Source organism: Colossoma macropomum, unplaced genomic scaffold, assembly GCF_904425465.1.
Source record: "Colossoma macropomum unplaced genomic scaffold, Colossoma_macropomum, whole genome shotgun sequence".
NCBI lineage: Eukaryota > Metazoa > Chordata > Actinopteri > Characiformes > Serrasalmidae > Colossoma > Colossoma macropomum.
The window spans coordinates 21812496-21833802 of record NW_023494789.1 but is presented as its reverse complement, the minus strand read 5'-3'; the positions used below and the strand labels follow the sequence as shown (position 1 = coordinate 21833802).

The 21307-nt window shown below is 38.9% G+C and overlaps 1 protein-coding gene across 5 annotated transcripts in view; it reads right to left on the bottom strand.

Annotated features, from left to right (window-relative positions):
* spega (striated muscle enriched protein kinase a) overlaps positions 1-18934 on the bottom strand; it is a 43036-nt gene extending 24102 nt beyond the window's left edge. The window contains exons 1-8 of one of the 5 annotated variants that reach the window (XM_036570557.1): positions 18593-18934; positions 17729-18104; positions 7749-7844; positions 7294-7429; positions 5336-6633; positions 4509-4652; positions 262-428; positions 15-103 (exon numbers count right to left, since the gene is read on the bottom strand). In XM_036570557.1, coding sequence (XP_036426450.1) covers positions 15-103; positions 262-428; positions 4509-4652; positions 5336-6633; positions 7294-7429; positions 7749-7844; positions 17729-18050 — 2252 coding nt within the window. In that variant the 5' untranslated portion in view covers positions 18051-18104; positions 18593-18934. Of the gene's footprint in view, positions 1-14; positions 104-261; positions 429-4508; positions 4653-5335; positions 6634-7293; positions 7430-7748; positions 7845-8672; positions 8716-9477; positions 11255-13822; positions 14096-17728; positions 18105-18592 lie in introns of those variants that run through there. The other 4 variants (XM_036570558.1, XM_036570560.1, XM_036570559.1 and 1 more) reach the window with 4 other exon arrangements.
* Positions 18935-21307: the final 2373 nt, after the last annotated feature.

Genomic DNA, 21307 nt, shown 5'->3' with positions numbered 1-21307 from the left:
ATGTAATCTCCCACCAGTGGATCACTGGCTTCGGCTGCCCAGACACCTGGACACACATAATGACTTCTTCTCTCTCGGTCACTACCTGATCACCCAGGGCAACCTGACAAGACGAATTAATATTTGCATCAGCAGACATGCAGATATTGACATCAGCTGACACAAAAGCTATTTGTATGATGAATCCATTAACTGTAACAAACATAAGTTCAGATCAAATTAGTCAAGACCATTTGAGAGAAGGAAGAAAAAACATGACACCTGAAATTTGGGAGGTTCTTTTAACTGTGACCTTGTCTCAGTCCTGTTGAGCACCTCAAAATCCACAACTTCCTCCATGGGGCTCAGAAACTCCTCATCAGAGGCCACTGGACTACAAGTCTGCTCCAGCGGCAAGCTCAAAGTTCCACCTCTCACCTGTACAGGCTCTAAAACGGGAACCCATAGATAGTTATATGGCTGTTGTGACGTTATAACTGTCATAAGGAGCCCTCAATACAAAAAAAATTTAAACACAATGCAATTACAATACAACAACACAATACAACAAAGAATTAACTCTCCTATGTGCCTCAAGGTTCATACACCTTGAAATGGCTTGAAATGGCATATGTAGCTCAAAAAAACAAGCAGAGAGATTCTGTCAAAAGTGTGGATGAACTTTCAATTAATGCCACATTTGAGCTTGTAAGTTGAACAGGAGATATTTTATTATGATTTTAATTAGATAAAAGTAATTGCTGCGTATTCATTCTTGTTTTGCAGAAAAATGTATTTTTTCAACGCCTTTCCAAAACAAACAGGAAAAAGCTGGAAATGCAGACTCAAATCTGTTGATAAACAGAATGTAAATAACATAAATGGAATGGAAATTAAATGGAAATTCTGTAAACTGAATTTAAATGATTTAACCAACTGTAATTTATTATAAAATAATGTAAACACATTTCAATAATTGTTTAATGTACATTAATGTATAGCAAACAGGAAATATATCTCTAGGCCTAACACAGGCAGATATATAGATAGAAAAGACAAACAGATACAATGCGATCGTCACAGTTAACCCGACAATTATTACAAGACAGATAGAAAGATAGATAGACAGATGGACAGACAGACAGATAGCATTCTCAGTAGCATAAATGTAGCCTACACTGCCACTGTATTTGATTTTATTACCAGGATGGATGTTGCCATGGTACCGCAGAGCTTGGCAACCAAGGAGAGAGATTATAGAGGGTCGTGGTGTATGAGCAGAAGCAGATGGTAGTGAGAGTGAGTTCTAACTGACCACAGCTGGAGACAAAATTGATTAATCCTTCAGTCTCTGACCCAATCAAAATGTTTCCACTCATAGGAGGAAGGACCGAGGCAGTGCACACTCTATGTGAGCGGAAAATTCCAGAAATACTTCTTTTGAGAGGTCTGACTGTAGCCTACACAACAATGCACTTATTACGCCTGATGTGCCCTGTTATGGCAGCTTGTGTCAACAGGGGCAGGAAAGACTTGCTTAAATAAACTTGTTATTAATATCGTCCAGATCTCTGAATCAAAAAGAGGTGAAAAAGAAACACACTCACTGTACCTAACAACTTATAGAGCAGTGTCTGAAAAAAATCAAGTCTTGCCTGTTTAGGTGAGGTTTGGGGCTCTGTCCTCTTCAACACAGCGATTTCTATCCATTAGATGCTTTGACAGATTGTTTGCTGAGTTTACACTACTTACTGCGCTCGCACTGCTCTTTTTAAGAATCAGATTCACGCAGTCAGCTGATACAGGTAGCACGCACATGCACACATTATATACAAAGTAATGACATTACTGCAATGGTATTTTGTACTGTACTACCTCTAACACTGACTGATACACAATGATAAACACAACATATTACAGATATATTGTACTGTATTGCCCTGTACTATATTGTACGAATTAGCTTGTGTTTTTATTTTAATTCACATTGCAGATAGATAGTTCTCTTTCAGTATTAACCAGACTATAATATATAAACATAAGAATCAAAATAAAAAAAAGAATAAATAAACACTAGAAGCAAAAGGAGCATTCTGTGTTTATAGTAACACGCAAGAGATTAAAAAAGCAGAGAATGTTACAGTTAGCATGTAAGGTGATACTCGCTGTCTCTGAGCGAAACACAAAGGCTTGCAGCATCTTCAGTATGCCAGCCTGTCATGGTTTATTTAATAACTATAACTTACTGTTCTCCCAATCTGCATTTGCAATCTCACCTTCTGTCTCCCTTCCTCCCTCCTTCTGTCTCTATTTCTCCTTCTACAATCCCTTGCTACCTCTCACAATCACTAGCCACTCTGAATTTGTTTATGACCCAAAACCAATCAGCTCCACTGTCATTATTAATTTGGTCCCATGCATGTTGTCTGAAGTTTCCCCTGTGCGTTTCATGAAATTCACAAGTACGCAGCAGTTGGGAGCGCAATATCTTGTTCAGTCTGACCCATGGTCGAATTTCCTGGCTATAAAGGCGCATTAATCTTGCAGTGGGAAATGAAAACAGGCTGCAATTACTTCAAGGAACAAGGGACACTATAAATACACTGTGTACTTAGTGGCCTAATAAGGAAACACAGGCCTGGCTTCTGAGCTAGCCCCAGATAGCAGAAGCACTTAGAGAAATAGCTGCAGCTTTACTGGAGAGGAACGTGGCACATTCAGTTAATCCACTGCATCCAGAAAATGTGTGCTTAGAATGTGCTCAAAAAAGCTGAAGTTAACAATAGCAGGACTAATTTTGCTTCTCAAATCTTTTAGAGTCTTATCCAAGTACTAAGATTACTTGAAGTTAAAACCATGATTATTCAATCTTCGAAATTTTACCAATCTATTGAAATGCCTGCTAGTTTACTACGTGATTCAAATAAGCACATTTTGGACTAAAGGTGAATCCCTTATCATTTTGTGAGCGAAAAAAGAAGACAGCAAATGGAAAAGTCTCTTATCATTAGCAGAATGAAGGCCAACAAATGACAAAAAATGATAATTTCATCATTCAGATTTAGGACAGAGAGCTCTTTTTTTATCAATCGCCATGGCAACCAGTGAGGAGCTTAAGCTGCACTTTCAAAGGCCCGTCATTTGAGATGGTCTCTAGTATGAAAAAGGGAACACGTGCTTAGGGAAGGAGAAAAGGCTCCAAAGTACAGTTACGCATTCAAGCATATTGAATGCTCATTTTGTTCCAGTATAATGGGTAGTCAAACTGTGAGGGCAAAAAACTCTGGACATTCCATTCACCTGACTGGATGAAAAGTGTGGCCCTGCTGGAAACCCGTCCCAATTTGCTGGTGGCAATAACAGAGTAGGTGCCTGCGTCACTGGGTCTCATCTGGCAGATGTGGAGAGTGTGCTGCCCTCCCTTTACTTTCACCTCATACCCCGCACCAACCTTTAGCTGCATGTCACCCTTCCCCCACGTCACTGCCAAAGACCAGTCATGATTCAGAAACGCGCTGTGACTGGAGCACTGCATGTGTAGGCCATTTTAACTACAATGTTAGTCCCAGTAAAATAACAATTTTATTCTTAATTCACATATCCTTAAAGCCTGAGAGAGCAAAACTTCAGTAGAAAAAAATTATTGTCAACAGTAACAACATTAATCTGAAATTATGGTTTAATATTATATTAATTGTTTCTTACACTCAAAAAGGCAGATTATACACTTTCAATCAATACCGCGTTTGTGAACTTGTGTAAATGTTACTATTGTTTGAACAGTTATTGTCTGGTTATTGCAGTCTTGTTTTGTGCTTTTGCTTTTCTTGACAATAACACAAACAGTAAACACTTAAACCTGTTGAAGACTCCAATACCAAGACACTACATTTTCAGAGTCTCAGAATCACTGTACTGCTCACACTATACAATATTTATCCCTTTCAACCAGTTGTTTGTCTACGTAGTTGTGTACACACTACACAAGAGACTGCAGAGGAGGCTCACACATTACATGATATTTTACTCAAAGAGAGTGGGTTCCTCGTAGATCTCAAAAATTTGTGTGTGACTGGAAAATCATGGTTAATCATTTAGTATGCACTTGGCTCAACCTGTTGAAGCAGACAGTCCAATGTAAATGTAACCAACTATGCAGTTAATTATTTGATTGTGCAGTTGCATTTAGACAACATAGTCAAATGTCATTAATAACTAAACTTCTAAGGGTTATGTCAAAAGCTACAATCTAATAGCTTTTGAAGCTATTGAAGGTGTTTATCTAATACCAAATTTCTGATTATAACTCCATATCTGGCAGCTCTAGAAAAAGACTGTGACACACTGGGAGGTTTCTGAGGCAATTTTTAGATATTACCCCATGTATTTGGTTCTTATTGTCTACTATCCCTCACATATTCATGCATTTGCCATTTCCCATTGCTGCTGCACATAACATTAGCAATTTACATTGCCTCAAGATCATGGCAATGTACCGTGGCCAAAAGAAGAAGTTTAAACAGTCTTGCCTTGGTAAGGGTTTCCTGTGATGATGCACTCCAGCGTCACCTCTGAGCCAGGGGCAACCACAGCATCCTTAAGAGGAAGTTTAAATGCAGAAAGCCCTTCTGGATCCTCTTCTGCAGACATGTAGGAATCATCAGAGGAGTCCTCTGGGAAAGCCAAGCACAGGTTTTGGTTGTTAACAATCCACTGACAATCACAGCATCATACCAGCCAGCAACAACCTCATTATCTTCGGTGTCTGGCAGAATGGTGTCATAGTGTAGTGTGTCATCTGTATATGTATTCATTGGTGCCAGCAGTGCACTGGGGCCCATAGCTAATTTCTTTACTGGACCTCTTCTATCTATACTCATGCAATTTTATACCCATGACTTACTGGTATCTACAATAAATTTATAGTATCATTCAACCATTAGCCTACATAAGAGCTTCAGTTAATGTAGTTGGTGTAGGCTAGTGGCTGAAGTATACTGGTTGAGACACAGCAATAGCAGGAACATTATTTTGCAACATTTTTGAACATTTACTAAACAAATTTTTTTGTAAGGAGGCCCATAAGAGTCGATTTATGTCACATGTATCATAACACCTGTATAGTTACTGACAATCAAAAAGTCAAACAAAAAGTAAAGAAATTCTCTAATCTTTCATTTTTAAACACTTTCATTCCTGCCCTTTCACAGAAATAAATGTCTCTATCAGAACACATTATATTCTGTGTGCGTTCTTTTACACTTACAAGAGAACACCACATGAATATTTTTAGCTCAACCTTGAGACATCCTGTTCTCCATCACACTTCATATTGTATCTAAACTGGTTTTCTCACCTTGCTCTGGGGACATTGGTTGCATCTGTTTACTTCTTCCATCTCTTTTCTTCTCCTCAGTTCTTTTTATTATTTTCTGGCTACACACTGTCACCTGCTCGTCTTCCTCCATAGGCTCACTTTCAACTACAATGGTAGGTATGGTCAGTTTAGGCAGGAGTGATCGGGACTTCTTCTCTTCTCTTCCCTTAAATGATCTTGGAAATGTGGAAGCTGAACCAAGAAGCCTTGGGGGCTTTGGAGGTGCTCGGGTTGCTTCTTCTTGGAGGGAGGACTGTGCTCTTTTGGCCACAGGGCTTGAAGACTTTCGATCCTTCTTGGGCAATGCCTGTTCAGCCTCTGGAGATGGTACCTCTTTTGTAGGGGATGGTAATCTACTTCCCAAGGTTTTTCTGGTAATCCTTGGTGAACACTGTTCTGACACTTTCTGGACACTGACTTTTTCAAAGGTGCCCATGCTCTCTACTAAATGGTTGAGCTGTAACTCATCAGTAGGTTCTACTTGGGGTTCTATTTTCAATATGCCTTCACATTTTGGTGCTTCATAGAACAGCTCTGCTTTTGTTTGCTGCAACAGTTCTTTTGTTGGTAGGTTTGGTAGGTCCTCTTGAGATACTTCTGCATTGTTAATTTTTTTCTCATCTGCATCATTAAGTCTATCAAGTAGTTCAGCCTTGCCCATTGGCTGCCTGTCAGTCTGGGTGAGATGCTCAGTTGAGAAAGCTTCCTTGATATTAGGTCTCCCAACAAGTTTTTTAATACGTTGAAGTTCCTCTGAGAACTTGCTTTGAAAGTTTTGGACCTTTTGGGCATAGCCGGGCTGTTCCTCCAGCGAGGAGGCTCTTTGTTTGAAGACTGACCTTCTGAGTGCCACGTCGCTCATGGGGTTGTCACAGACCTTAAACGCTTTACTCCCATCTTCAGAACCGCTGGATGTACTTTGGCTGAAACCAACCGTCGGACACCCTGACAAAGTCACTTGTGGTGCATCAATGCTGTGCCTGCGTTCCTCAAAGGCTCTTACCTTATCAAAGATTTTGGGACCTGATCGAGGGAGTTTGGGTGTCTGGAGCAAGGCTGGGTCTTGGGAACCACTACTCTGAGATGAGGTGGAGGATTTGGAGGATTTGATTTTTCCTGGGAGTTCTTCATCTACTACCTTTTTGTTACCATTGTGGGCTGTTGTTATTTCTGCCCCACTAATGAAGTGTGAGGGAGATATGGGGCTCTGGGCATTTTCTGAAGGTTGACTTGAGACAAGTGGGGATACTTCCCCTGTAAAAGAGTCCAACTGCCTCCTGGAATAGGGTGATTGAGGGAAATGTAATGTTATGATAAAGAAAGAATGAAATGGTAGAACACTTTTGAAGTCTTACACTGAAGTCTTGGAGTGAAACAAAAGGGTGTGATATGTCAAACTGCAACAGTCTAGAGTAACAAATAAAGCAAATACAATAAAATGTACTATAAATACCATGATCTACAACAGAAAACCAAGCGATGCATGAAAGCAAAGACGCAAGTAGTGACAAACATTGATGCATGCTAACACAGAAACACCAACGAAGGTTAACAAAGCAAGTGGAGTCAAAGGAAGGTAATAATTTTAAAAAGTGAAAAAATATATAAGGGAGAACTTAAAGGATAACTTAAAAGACTGTGACAAATAAGAATTAATGGTAAAATTGAAAAGATGAAAAAAAATTCTCATAAATTTGGTTTGTGCCCATTTAAACCACAAAGCCTTGTGCTGTGTCATCATGAGAGCCAGTATTTACTCCTGAACACTGTATATGGAAAACGTCCTTTGTCGATAGAGGCTGAACACGCTGCCATAGTAGTCACTGGCTAAGGACATACTTTCCTCGGACCCCACTGCTGGGTAGTACACACTGATCTGAGAGGCCCGCACAAGGGCTTCCACTCCCAGGTGTCTTACAGGGGGGCTCTCAACACACCCAGCATTTGCTTGCCTGCCAGGCTGGAGGGGGTCTTGTAGACCTGGGGCTCTTGAGCCCAGGGCCATCATCTCTCTCTCCACTATGGGGCCATCACATGGAGTGGGAATATGGGCAACGGTTGTCTTTCCACCACCTGAATGGATAATATGCTGTATTAACACAGAGGCAAAAAGCACATTATGCATACAGTGCTGGGGTCATCAGTTTCCAGTACAGTAGGGCTAGAGTCCAGCACAGCTTGCCAAATTCACTGCTTAAACACACCAACTATACCTGGTAATTAAAATTAATTGACAAGTTGAATCAGGTGTGTTCGTGCAGGGAAATCACCAAACTGTGACCCCAGCCTTCCAGGAATGGTTACACCTGCTGTATTGTATGCTTTATGAACAAGTATACTGTAAGTTATGAGTAAAATGACTGTAAGAAAAGGCATTAAAGACTTTTTTTACCTTTCAGCTGACTGCCAACAGCTTGAGCCCTGGACCTTTCTTTCGTTTCCATGGAGACCTGGGACTCCCCGTTCTCATCATCTGTGTTTTCTGAGTCTGCAGAGAAACAAAGGAGGGCTTGTCAAAAGACTAAAGCTTTAACCAGTGCTAGTTTCCTTAAATTTGGTACTTGCATGTACATATAAAGTACAATGATATAAATAATGCCAGCATTATTTTTTTTTAACTACAAGCCAAAGTGCTGCATGATGTGTAATGACAGATCATAAATACTACAAGCCAACACTACAGGCCAATACAATACCAAAACACTGCATGTTGTGGATGTTCTGTAATGACACTGCATCATCTTTCAAAATCCAGTGATCCCTTTACTCCCTGTAAATAAATATCACCTGGAACATTACTCCACAAGTCTACTGAACCGTGGAAGAGATGAAAAAGTAAAGCAACAATTACCATTGCTTTGCTTCCTGCACAAGCGAAAAACTTCACTTCCATAGCGGCAGAAAAGAGAGGTGGACAAAAGAGCACTGTTACTATAGAAACAAATGTCTATCTGCAGGCATGTGCTGGTGCACAGATGACACACACACACGCACACACAGACACAATTTCAATGGCATTTCATCATCACACACTAATCTAACAATCTTTGCATAATCAAAAGTGCTCCAAAATCCATTGGCATAATGAGTAATTCTAGAATAAGAAAAAAAGCAAAGTATTAAAAATATTAACTCATCACTAATGGCTTTGCTGTTTGCCAAGCATTCAAGCATTCAAGCTAATATGTCCATTTTTATTTCTATCTACATTTTAACCAGCTGCAAAACACATGCATGTCCTCATATAGGTAAGCCACTTACATCACACAACTACATTTAATCTTTAGCAATAATTGTTTCATAGAACTAAACACACCATGAGTGAGTCTTCCAAACATCCAGCTAGAGTGTCCAGCTCTCTGGAAAGAACAACAACAAATTGAGGTATTAGGAATGCGGGTTAGCTGTAAATATGTGGGTGCGCAATATTTTGATGCTATCTAAAGCTTCATCTCCTCAGGCATATCACAATACAAACATCATAAAATGGCACCAACATAAAACGCATACTGTCAAACTATGAAAACGGATCATATGATAATGAAACAAAGGACTCTATTTAAAAAGACTTTAGATTGCTACATTGCCTCGGAATCAGTTTTTGCTTTGTCAATTGTCATGCTGGTTTGCAGTATTTTAAACACCCTCCCATCTTGCTACCAAGGCAACAGGGTAATTATAATTGTCCCTGTGGGCATCACTCTCTCTTGCTCCATCAGTTTCCGGTCTGCCAGAGAAAATGTTTATTCTTCAAACAGGCTGCATTACCCAACAGTTTTTTACAGCATTATTGGCTCTAATCCTAACATAATTAAATCATTTTGTGATTCCACAGCTTGGTTAAGAAGAAAACCACCATCACTGAAATCAAAACAAGCTTGCCGGAATCACTGAGGAAGTTGTTTATTCCACAAGATGTTAAGGTTAAATAAAGGTTAGATGACTCAACGAACATAATAGCACGATTAGCATCCAATATACCAATGAATAAAATGCAACTGCTAGGGATACTTGTAGAGAGCAAAAAAAAAAGTGTGAAGATAAAGCCTCAGAACATCACAATAACATCAGTGATTGGTTTCATTCTGACAGACGATGAACCTAGACTGTAGACGACTTACCTGGAACCTTTTCTTGGACCAGATTTTCTTCATGACCCCAGGTGAACTAAATCTGCTCTAAAGTGCGAGCGACTCCCCATTAACCTACATGTGTTGAGGACAAAGAGCAGAACAGTGGAACCTAATTTAGAGCTCGTCTCTGAGTTAACTTAGTCTCTGAAAGCGCCTGCGGTTTGGATCTGTAAGGCTTGCTACTTTGCTGGAAATTCTGAGTAATATTCTTGTTGATATCTTCGATTCTAAAGAGAGGAGGGGGATGCTACCAATATCCACCCATATTCTTCATGCAAAAGTACAGGGGCAGCCCACCAGCAACGTAAAAAATTACAATCCACTGGATCTTAGAAAACACACAACGCTTCTGTAAAGAATCCAGATATTCCAGGCACTGCAAGAGGTGGAGGTCAGCTAGCCCCTGTTCGGAATAAAAGTAATAAAAAACCTTCTCGGCTTGTAGCCACCCACTTCTCCTCTCCAAATCCAATTAAAAGGAGTAAAGAAGGGAGAGGAGAGACAAGAGAGGTGGAAAAAAAACAGTGCTGAGGAACAGAGAGAGAAAAAAATCTGAAAAAGACTGAGAGAAAGACGGTGGCTGAGCTGAGGGCAATCTAAACTAAAACAAGATTTTTTGCTGTATTGGCGCTCCTTCCCTCTCTCTCTCGCTCTCCGTCTCTGGTTCTTCTCTTCCCAGTTTCCTCCTCTCCCTTTGTCTCTGATGCTGACTGCGAGGAGAGAGGGAGCGTGGCTCTCAGCAAAAAGCATCAATTATATATTCTGTCTGGCTGTGGCAGTGACGTCACACTAATCCCAGGTCGATGCCGCTGCTGCCGGGCTAAGGAAAAGAAAGAGAAAGCTGACATAGTGAGCGGTAACAACTTTCCTTTCATCTGCTCCACTCGACGTCAATCCATCTCAAGCTGTTAGCAGCACTACACATGCTCTATTCAAATGCCAAGTATCTGCCTTTGTGAGAACGAGCAACAATATGATATGAGAACAAGGGAAACATAAGCAGTCCATTTTGGACGTGAATAATCAAGAATAATTGTTGTCAGATCACTTTCATCGTGTATCGCTAATGGCACATTTCCATCAAATATGGCAAAAAAACCTTATTAATGAACCCTTTGATTGACAGCAGCAAGCTACCAATGCATTTCAGCACGTAAGCTTTCACAGTCAGCAAACGCAAAACCCACCCACAGCTCGACATCACCCACGGTTTCTCTCTAATAGACGGCAATCAATAAAAGGAGCCTACTCAACAAAAAAGGCTCGACTCAGGAGCTGCATGCTATTCCTCTCTGTTTTAGGTTCCTATGATATGACGTTTTGTCAGAAGTGTGTATTGACACTGAGGATCTGAGTTAGAACTAATACAAGTATTCATGTGAGAAAGCACAAAATATTAACATAAAGATCAAATATACACATAGAAGTATAGTGGAAAGTTTGTAGACATCTGCTCACATCTGGTTCCTGAACAATCTCTACTCTGTTGGGCTTTACACAAGATAATGGAATGTTATTGTGGGGATTTGATTGCAATTAGCCACAAGAACATGGTTAGTTCTGGATAACAAATGTCATTGCAACTCATTAAAAAGATATTCAAAACAGAATTTTACTGTTTCATAGCCCAGTTTTTCTGGGAAGGTTTATAGCCCTCTAGCCCTTCCATAGTAGAGTATCACTTGTTTATTTCAATGGTCCATCCCCAAACACATCACTGCTTAAATCACAGTACCTCACTAGGTAACAGCAAAGAAAATCCAACTCAAATACAATTCTCTGTTATTTTTTTTATTTGTTCAGTTTTGCCATTTATGAGTCGAGACATGGATGTTTGAAACATGAGACGAGAGGACTGAAGCTCCTGCTAGTGTGATCGGAAAGCAGGGCAAGCAGTGCTGTGAAACAGTATAAGAGCCACTAATCCCTACCAGACTCATGAGCCCAGGTGACATTTAGAATAGAACACATGCATAAACATGCTGACAACAAGACTGCATGTGCCTCACCATGTAATAAACCTCAGCTATGGGACTCTTCTTGTAAGTTATGTGGTGAACATTACCCTTGTTAGCATAAGGCTACAGACAGTAATTTAATTAGCTAGGGCGCCCAAACATAAACTCTTGAATCTCTTGATTCTTGCATAATCCTTTTTGATAACAATATAATATTATGGTAAAAGAGTATTGTTCTAGAAATCTGTTTCATAGCAGAAACTAGAATAAATATTGTGAACTTTGCATCCTGCTTATTTGAATTATAATATGTTAATGTTAGGTTTGAGTTTAAATGACCAACAAAGTAGGGGCATGACAAGGTAATAACATTTTCTTCCCCAGAGTTCAGTGTTTTATTTATTTATTTATTAATGTATTTATGCCACATGACACCTGTGCACTTATAATTATGGATAATTATGAATTTCTAATGTATTTTCATTCACTTTCAGATGGTTGGATGTTTGCCATGTCTATTTTTATGTCTTGTTATGCATTGTTTTAATTCTAAAAACAAAATTCCATATTGCGGACAATAAATGTCTATCTGTTTCTTAATGTGAATCATAACAGAATTAACATCAGTTAATACCGTGACATATTTCCGGGTGAAATATTATTATTTTTCCTTGCCCACTGGTGCACTGGTGGCGTAACCAAAAATCAGAATATATTTTAGAGACAAGCAAAAGTTAATACATTTTGATGCAAGATTACAGAAAATTGTTGTGTTTTAAACAATATGAAATAATGAACCATGCTCTACATGATCAGTGACATGAACTAAAAAGATATAAAAGATGCATTTTGATTTCAGGTTGACTTTAAAGTTAAGCAGTGGGTGCTTTGTAATCAGGAACCTACTGAGGCTTTATGAATTACAATTAAAATACTACACTGGTAGTTCCGTAATGACAGTTACAATATTTTCACATGCTTTAGAAAACTTTAGATAACTGCATTAACTGCAAATTAGCTAGAGAATTTAACAGTATTATCAAGCAATATGCTTCACAGTCTGCAGTGCAGTTGGATGAATACAGTGGCCACAAATGGCTTTCACTATCAACTTTAATCATTCCAGAACAGTGTATCTTACAAGGTCTATTAAAAACAACCCAATCCAAGTACATTAAGCTTATAACATTCTAACACTTTTTATCAGCAGCATTTTTATCCATAGTTGTACACATCTCAAGAACAAAAATACATCATTAACTGTGAAATGTTGAAATATTGTTTCTTTCAAATAAAAGCTAAGTCTAAATGAATGATAGCCCATTTACACTAGAGGATAACAGAGCCAGCATTAGCTAAACAGGTCATCTAAGACATTTGAAATCCTCTCCTATTCATTTCAGCATCACTGTGACACATTTTTGCATTACTCAAGGTTCATTATACGCTCAGCTTCTATGCAGGAACAATCCTGAATTAGTGCTGGGGTCAGCAATCACAGAAACCACAGTGGATTACAAGATGGATACTTAAATTATTAGACCTAATGAAATTGGTGTGCATTAATTTCCGAAACACTGCAAGAATTTCTTGTTCTCTGCTTTCTTGAGTCTGCTACTTGAACAGTATTTACATAATACTGAAAGTCCAGATTTGTGAGTGAATGTTTTGGGAACACTTGTCCAAGTAGATTTCTTACCACTTTTAATAGTTTCATGCTACAGAGCTTCCTTGCATACCACAAAGTTCTTTGTGCTGTGTTGCAGCAGGAAAGAAGGTTATATTATCGTTTCTGTCATAACAAAATCTCATAAAATGGTACCGTTATAGGAGAAGCAAAAAAAGTGGTGTTCAATTGAATGTGCATTAAAACAACAGTAATTTCTATTTGTCCATTCCTTGTGAAAAGTTCACAGAACATACAGGGGATCTGTTCATTTCAAATTAGAGAAAATTACGAAAAATTGGAGTGACAAGGATAATATGTCAGTGATGATATGTGATAAAAGTTCAAGATAAAAATTCTCCTAGTCCAAATCTTCATCAAATCCTCATTCATACACACTTTGTAATTCTTGATAAATTCATATAATCTCTGGTGACATTCAATATACCGTAAGAAATTTTGTACGTACTTTAGCAATTCTGTGTCCTATAGCATAGGAAATTTAAAATGACTAATTTTTTTGTAGGAAGAAAAGCTATGAATGGTGCTTCACTACTCATTTACCCTAAACCCTACTAAACAGTACCAAGTGTCAGCTAAAAACAGGTAGAAAATCCATGATCATGCATGGTTTGCTCATATAGCTTGGTTACACACTTTCTGGTGATTCTGAGTTTTGCATGGATGGCGTTGCAGAAACACAACTCACCCCTGTGTTTCTTCTTGCTGGAGGCATCCGTTCTTTCCCTCCTTACACTTCTCAATGCCTTCTGAGCATCCAACAGTTCTTTCCGAATCATGGCTACCCATCTGCCTATCTTATCCTCAAGTCATGTATATTTTTTAGAGATGAGTGAGCTTTCCCATTGACTAAACTGGTAAAATTCTTCCCTTCCCTAGTGGCTTTCTTGCCCCATTGTGGATATCTGCTAGATACCCCACAACTCTCCTTGCTGACGGGTGAGCCCAGTGGTCTATTTTGAGTGGTTCATAATACACCCCAGTGAACCCCACTCAGGCCTTGCTTTCACTAATACCAGAAGATTATGGCAGAGGATCACTTGATCTTTAGTACTGCCCTTCAGTGAAACACTTTAGAAACTAGCATGAACAAAGATTTTCTGAGTTCATACAAAAATGTTATAGTTTTCACAGTAGTTGTCAAATAATTCATAGTAGTTACTGATTAAGTCTTAAGATTAATAAGTGAATAAGCCTGGGGTTCAAAGGTTTGTTGCACTTGTCACTAATGTGCAACAGCACACACTAGGGATTTCACACTCCTGTTTTTGGTCCCCTGTTCCTGTCTGCATACTTTAAAGTTGACTATGCATCGATACTATGTGTGCCTTCAATTAATGCTACAGTAAAATCACTACATTTTTAGTATGTGCGCAATGTGACACTCCGAACTGATAAATTTAGATTGTATGACGTATTTTCTGTCAAATGACCATTTTACAGTGTATTTAACCTAACCTACTCTAAAATGCTGCAGTAAAATCACTTTTTTGATACGTGTATAACTGTGTACAGTCTGAACTGTTGTCTTTTTTAATAAAAAAATGTAAAATTACCTTTTTATAGTGTCATGAATACACTAATACTTCAAGCTGCTCTAACATCCATGCAGCATCCTGTTTATTTCCCCCAGTTTTACTGCTATTTCTCCTAATCACTGCTAATGCCAGCATTTTACAGTCAACATAAAAAACCTGACCTTTTTTTATATTGTTAGTTAATGTTTGCAGTCATATTAAGCATGGTTCTCTACATCATATAATTTAAAAGTTTCTTTGGCAAAACCAATGTTAACCAATAATATAATTTTTCATATCCTACTCCCATCATCCACCTATCATCAAGCAAAAAACACCCTCTGAGCTCAGAGATCCCCCTTGATATTGTGTTTCACTCAAAAATACATCACAGTACTAAAGGAAAACGTGTTATGATTTCAAGAGTGAGAGACATGGATGTCAAACCATGTGAAAAACATTAGTACACAGCTGTGGTGGCAAACCACCTCACATTTCACATGCTTGCTTTTCTTTCTTTTAGAAAGAAATTCCATTGCTTATGCATGATTTTATAATCCATAAACTCTTTCAGGAGTGACATATGGCTTGCAAGTTGAGGAAATACACTAAGTGAGATTATTCTCTGTGATGCAAAATCAATGGTCATCTCACTTTGCAGCTAAACCAAGATGCAGTGCATGGTGTTTTTTGATTAACCATGTTTTCATTTGGCTGTACGGGAATAGATTTTGCCTAAAATCAATTGGCCTGAGTTGTGCCCGTTCTCCCCGCTTGTGCACATGTTCCACTCTTGTCACTGATGTAGACTCCATAAGCACAACGGCAGCTCAGCAGCGTAGGAGCTATAATTGTGGATGATGTGTGGCAGAGTGACAGTAGAGCTGTAACTCGAGACATGGCACATTCCACGCTGTAAATAACCTCAGTCACAGAGGGGGAGGAGTGAGAGAGAAAGAGAGAGACCAAAGACAGAAAGAGAGGTGCTGAGTGTTCTGACAGCTGAAGGCCCTGCATAGTCACGGCAGCCGACTGACACAGAGCTGACTTTCACCAGGCTCAGTGTGTGTGAGGGGGTGTATGTATGTGTGATTTTTATGTGCTCCTCTAACTGTTTGACAACACAACAAGAACATAGTTGGCTTAGAATATTGTTACCCTCAAACTAAATTCATTTTTTTAGGAACAGAGAGTCCTTATTATATTAACCTTAAGAAATCAGTGAAAACATTAATAAATGTGTGAGTGAATTAATTCATTAATTAATGGCATTTTCAAACATTCAGGAATATTAATACACGCAAGCTAACACTTCTAGGCACTATAGGCCACAAATAGGTGAGTTCAAATAGAAGTTGGTCTTATACAATAGGGGTGCAACGATTGTTCGACTTAGTTGACTAAAATCAACAACCAAATTAGTTGGCAACTAATTTAATGATTGATTAGTTGGCGATGTCATCACGCGTCTTTCTCCCACTCACTAGGAATGTTTTGACATTACCATTTACTGGAGAGTTGACAAAAAATGTCAGTCTCAAGAACAAAATGCTCGAAAGTGTGGGAGCTTTTCACGCTAAACTCCGAAAAAAGGTTGTCAGCTATTTGTAAAGCCGACCTCAACTGGCATGGGAACACATCCTCCATGTCGGAGCATCTGAGAAGGAAACTCGTCGGCTCACTGGGTGTAGAAGATTAATCTTGGTAAGATACACCCTGTCCCAAACCGCGTACAAGCACTCTAAATAGTGTGTAAAAATAGCGCATATACCATTAGAAGTGCACTCATTAGTGTAGTATGTGAAGTGCAGAAGTACAAAAGATGTGTGGTTTGGGACACGGCAATACTTGTGCTAGCGAGCTAGTTAGCTAATGTTGGTGTTAAAGGCCATCTTACTCTATGTTATGAGCTGTAACAGTTAACATTTTCTGTTTCAAAATGCAATAATGTTTACACTTTTAAACACTGCATCTTTGTCTCAATATCTTAGTAGTTCTCAGGCAGTTGGACGAAGGTTTACCGTTGAAATGAAATGTTTACACGAAATCACTCATTTAACTGTTCATAGAGAACAAGTTTGCCACAAACGTTCACCACTTTCCCCTCCGCTCCATCAGAGCACATCAGCGGTGTTTATCTGCTCTCTGAGGAGATCAGGCCTCTTACAGGAGCATGTAGAGACACTGACTTTCCTCCTTTTCAATTAAGACCTGTGATTGTAGAATTAAGTTGCAACAGAGTGTGGACGGACAGCAGAATGCACAAAGCACAGTTTACATTTAAATGTAAATTGAGATTGATTTTTGTATTTACTTGATTAAGGGAAAGCTGATTTAGTTTTGGGGTTTTCTGCTGCTACTTTGCACACTGGTTTTAAATTTTGATGGGAAAAAGATACTGGAGTTTTGTTTATCTTTTGTACTGGCAGGAAAGTTAATTAAAACAGTGAATTTTTAAATAAGTTACTCATCTTTATTGTCTTCTTTGTTAGCTAACAAATACATAAAAATAAAAAAGCCAAATTTAAAAGCTGATAGCTACCAAAGAGTTATTTGGAAATGCAGTGATTCACAATCCGAACAATCGATTATCTGTTTCAGTAATCGATGGATTATTCAACTATCAAATTTGTCGTTTGTTGCAGCCCTATTAAATAATAGCATCGACGATGTGTATTGTTAGAGTAGCAACTTGTTGTAATTTAATTACACCAATTAAATGTGCAGGAGAATTATCTTGTTTTCAGCATGAATTTAGCAATAATTTTAGACTACTTTACAACGTCGTAGTTCAGAGGACCAAGAAACATCAGGGAGAAAACTGTATCAGTTTTCTGTAGCCCCCTTCTCTGACTAAGCATGCATAAAATCTATATCAAAAAAGTCAGCTTTGGAACATTTTTGTTTACCACAAAGACAAAAACTGCTTAGTCCTAAAGTCCTTTTTTGGATACCACTAAGTGGTGCGGATCTTATTGGTAGCATGCACAGCTAATGAAGTCACGGCAGTAAATTCAGCTTCTTCAGTCCCCCCGCTTAGTGTGTTCCTTTCTGTTATTCATTCTTTTTCACCTTACCTTCGCCAAGGTCCAACACGGCAAGCACTGCACTAGTCCTGGCTTCCCCCAGGGGGTTAATGGCCACACAGGTGTAGAGTCCACCATCGGCTTGGTGGCAGTCCCAGATCTGCAGTCCTCCGTAGTCCTGGTCATCAGAGGGCAGTAGGTCATCGTTGCGGTACCAATGAAGGGTGGGCTGTGGGTGACCCCCAACAGTAACCCTTAATCGGACATCGCATCCTGTTGCTACAGCAGCCCGTCTCAGCTTGCGCAGGAAGACAGGCGGGGCAGGGGTGCCATGCTGATCTGAGGTAGCTTCAGCTTGGCTGGATGATATCATTTCCACTGACCTAAGAAAGCCAGCTTCTCTCAAAGTTCTTCTTCGAGCTTATCTCTGGACATTTAACATGAATATTTCAGAATTACAGTCTTACTGTGATCTGTTTCATCAAAATAATCCAACAGTGACAGAATGAAAGTTATCATTATTGCATGTAAGATGTACAAGAAACTGTAATATGAGTATAAAAAATTCTGAAAGCTGACCAGAATATGGATCAGATACCATGTGTAGCTTGAAAAGATACGTCTCCAAAATTTCCATGGGTAGTATATACAAATATTGTACAAGCTCATAGAAACCTATTTGGTGAATTGGATTAATACTGCAAACTGAAAAGGAAAAAATGCTAAAACATTTTGAATGCGCAGTGTATCTATTGTACAGTGACATAGTAGACAAATTAGTAAAATGTATCGATCTATTTAGCACCAGAATAGCTCAGAAATTAGTTCTAACTAAACATCACTGAGAAACATGCTGCCTCAGTCTTGAAAATGTCAAATTAACATAATAAGACTCTGAAAAGAGAAAGTCTTTACCTTTGGCCAATTAAGAGAGCAGAGCATATCGTTGAGCCCCCATCCAGCATGGCCACTGCACTAAGCCCTCTAAGGATCAAACAGCATTAGCAGGAGCTCTGTTTACACCAGTGAGGTGAGGCGGACCCTTGCTCTCTCTCTCTCTCTCTCTCTCTCTCTCTCTCTCTCTCTCTCTCTTCCTCTCTCTCTGCGCTCTACCAACTCTGACAATGTCAAAGAGGGCCCAAGCCAGCAGGCTACTCCTTGTCGAGCTCTGTCTAAGCTTCCTGTCCTCTCTGAAGTTGGGCTCTCCCTCACTTCTAAGTGTCCTTTTCCTGCTCGTGCCCTTTAACCCTGACCGACTCCCCATGGAGGTGATAGTCGAGCAGCACTAGCCTTGAAGTGACAGCTGGAGCCAGAATAGGCTGCATTTTTTGGGCGGCCCCTGTGCTTCTGTAGCTCCCCCCACCTTGACTAACCATGTAAGTGGGTCGTTGTAACCAACCAAATAACTACGCTGTTTGTGTGTGTACACAGCCTGTGTGCGTAAGGAAGTGCCACTGAATGAATGTTGTCTGATTCATCCATCAAAGATAGTAGCCTACAAGGAACATGAGGTATCGGAGACATGTGATCTAACTAAACAATACGCTACAATGAGGCTGTAGTGAAATATTTAGCTTGCATTCAATTATTAGTTCCAACTAGTGAATTATTAAGGTACTAAATGTAGCTCAAGTCATGTTGTGCTTAACATTACTTGCTCTTTTCAGTTAATTCTTTTGATTAAGATATAATAATTTATCTTTTTTGGGATTGAGCAAGAGTGATGCGTTGACCTTTTTGTCTTGAACCTCTTCTATCATTTCACTTTGTCAAAACTAATGTTCTTAGCATACTGCTTTGATGACTGCCAAAACATTTACATCAAGGCAGCATGTACCAAAGTATTCACTGCAAAAACCAGTTAATTCACCCCTCCTGCTGGCCATTTTAAATAATACCACTCCAACTACAACTACACAAAACCCTTTAACTTCAACTTTGGAATGTTTGTATAATTTTAATCATAATTTAGTCAAAATAAGGATGTTATTTAATTATTCAATGAAGATCTTTTTTGTATGAAAGTATATGGGCTGTTGCCATGCGGAGTGCATTCCCAGAATACAGCTGGGTATCGCTGGCACAGCTCCAAACCTCCACAGTGACATGAACCCGAGAGAGCTAATGTGTCAATGTGTTTATATGTCGTGGACAAGACTGTTCGTCTCCACAGATTACAAAAGCAGCTAAACTTAAATGTGTGAAATGCTTCATGTAAATATATTGTTAAAACCAAAAGCTGCTGTATCATCTGATATTTTGTAGCATTTAGGCTAAAGATTTCAAATAAAGCTGTACATGCTTGCTTGTGGCTCTTCTCTATTGTGACACAGCTTATCTGAACCTTGTCACCCTGCCAAGCGTGCCCACACACAAACACAGAGAGAGAGAGAAATAGAGAAATATGATGTTGAAAGTGTTGTTTGTCTTACTCACATTTCCAATATGCATTGTGGCGAAACTGGTGCTGGAAGCAAAGAGCTACTGTAAAATGAGACTCTAAATCCTAATAAAAATCCAAATGAAAAATGGATGATTATTAACAGTGTTACAGTGACAGACTGGATCTATATAATGCAAAGTTGCCAGACAATGGCCAGGAGAAGCAACAAAAGCAGAAATCACACACCCTATAATGAATATAATAAAAGATTAATTTAAAACATAATATTCCTCTATTCCTCTGTATAGATTATCTGTGTAATTTGTGTGCACATGTGCTACCTATGTTACTGGATGATTTTGATTGTGAATGTAATTGTAATTTGTGATGGATTGAAGTAGCTACCCCAATACTGTTTACAAATATACATCTAATTGTACAAATGGCCAGGCCCATCATTTTATGGCTGTGTGCCCAGGGGCCCAGGCTAAGAGGGGGCCTCTACTAAATATTACAACAAAATCTAAACAGATATTTTGATTTGCAGTGAGATCTTTTTTAGCAGTACAGCAAAAAATGAACTAATTTTAAACTGTCATTGTTTTGCAGCCGATCATAATCCTGGTACTGTCTTTCTTCAACGTCCACTTCACAGCAAAGAATAAAAGACAGATCAAGTCCCTGGTTCACTACTAAGTTTCCTCATTGTTTAAAGCCAGAAATAAAGCTTGGTCCAATGCCAGACGCACAGGGGAGAGAGATCACTGGCTTACGTTCAGACAACTGAGTAATAAATGTACCTCTGCAGTTAGAAAGGCCAAATCAGATTATTATCTCAGCCTGATTACCAGTTCTACAAACACTCAAAACTTTTGGAAAACTATAAAACCCCTTAAAAACAATTCCTCTTTTCTTCCAACCAGCGTTACATCTCACTTTTACAGTTTTTTTTCTTAACTTGCAACAGCACATAAATGAAAAAATGTTGTTATGTTTATCTCAGCTGTCCAGTTGAAATGTATGTTGTTGTCATCGAGGTGAACGTTGTGAGAGCAGAGGCATTTCATTTAGTATGTTTAATCATTTAGTAAGCAGTACATTGGCTGTTGGGTTTATGTTAACCTGTGTTCTTGTTAATGTGTGCGTAATCCCGCTATTGTTTTTTTATTTTAGTTTGATAGTTTAGTTTCTTAGCCGCAAACTTTGCAGTTTGGTCTAAACATCAAAAACATTCTTGAAAAAATGAA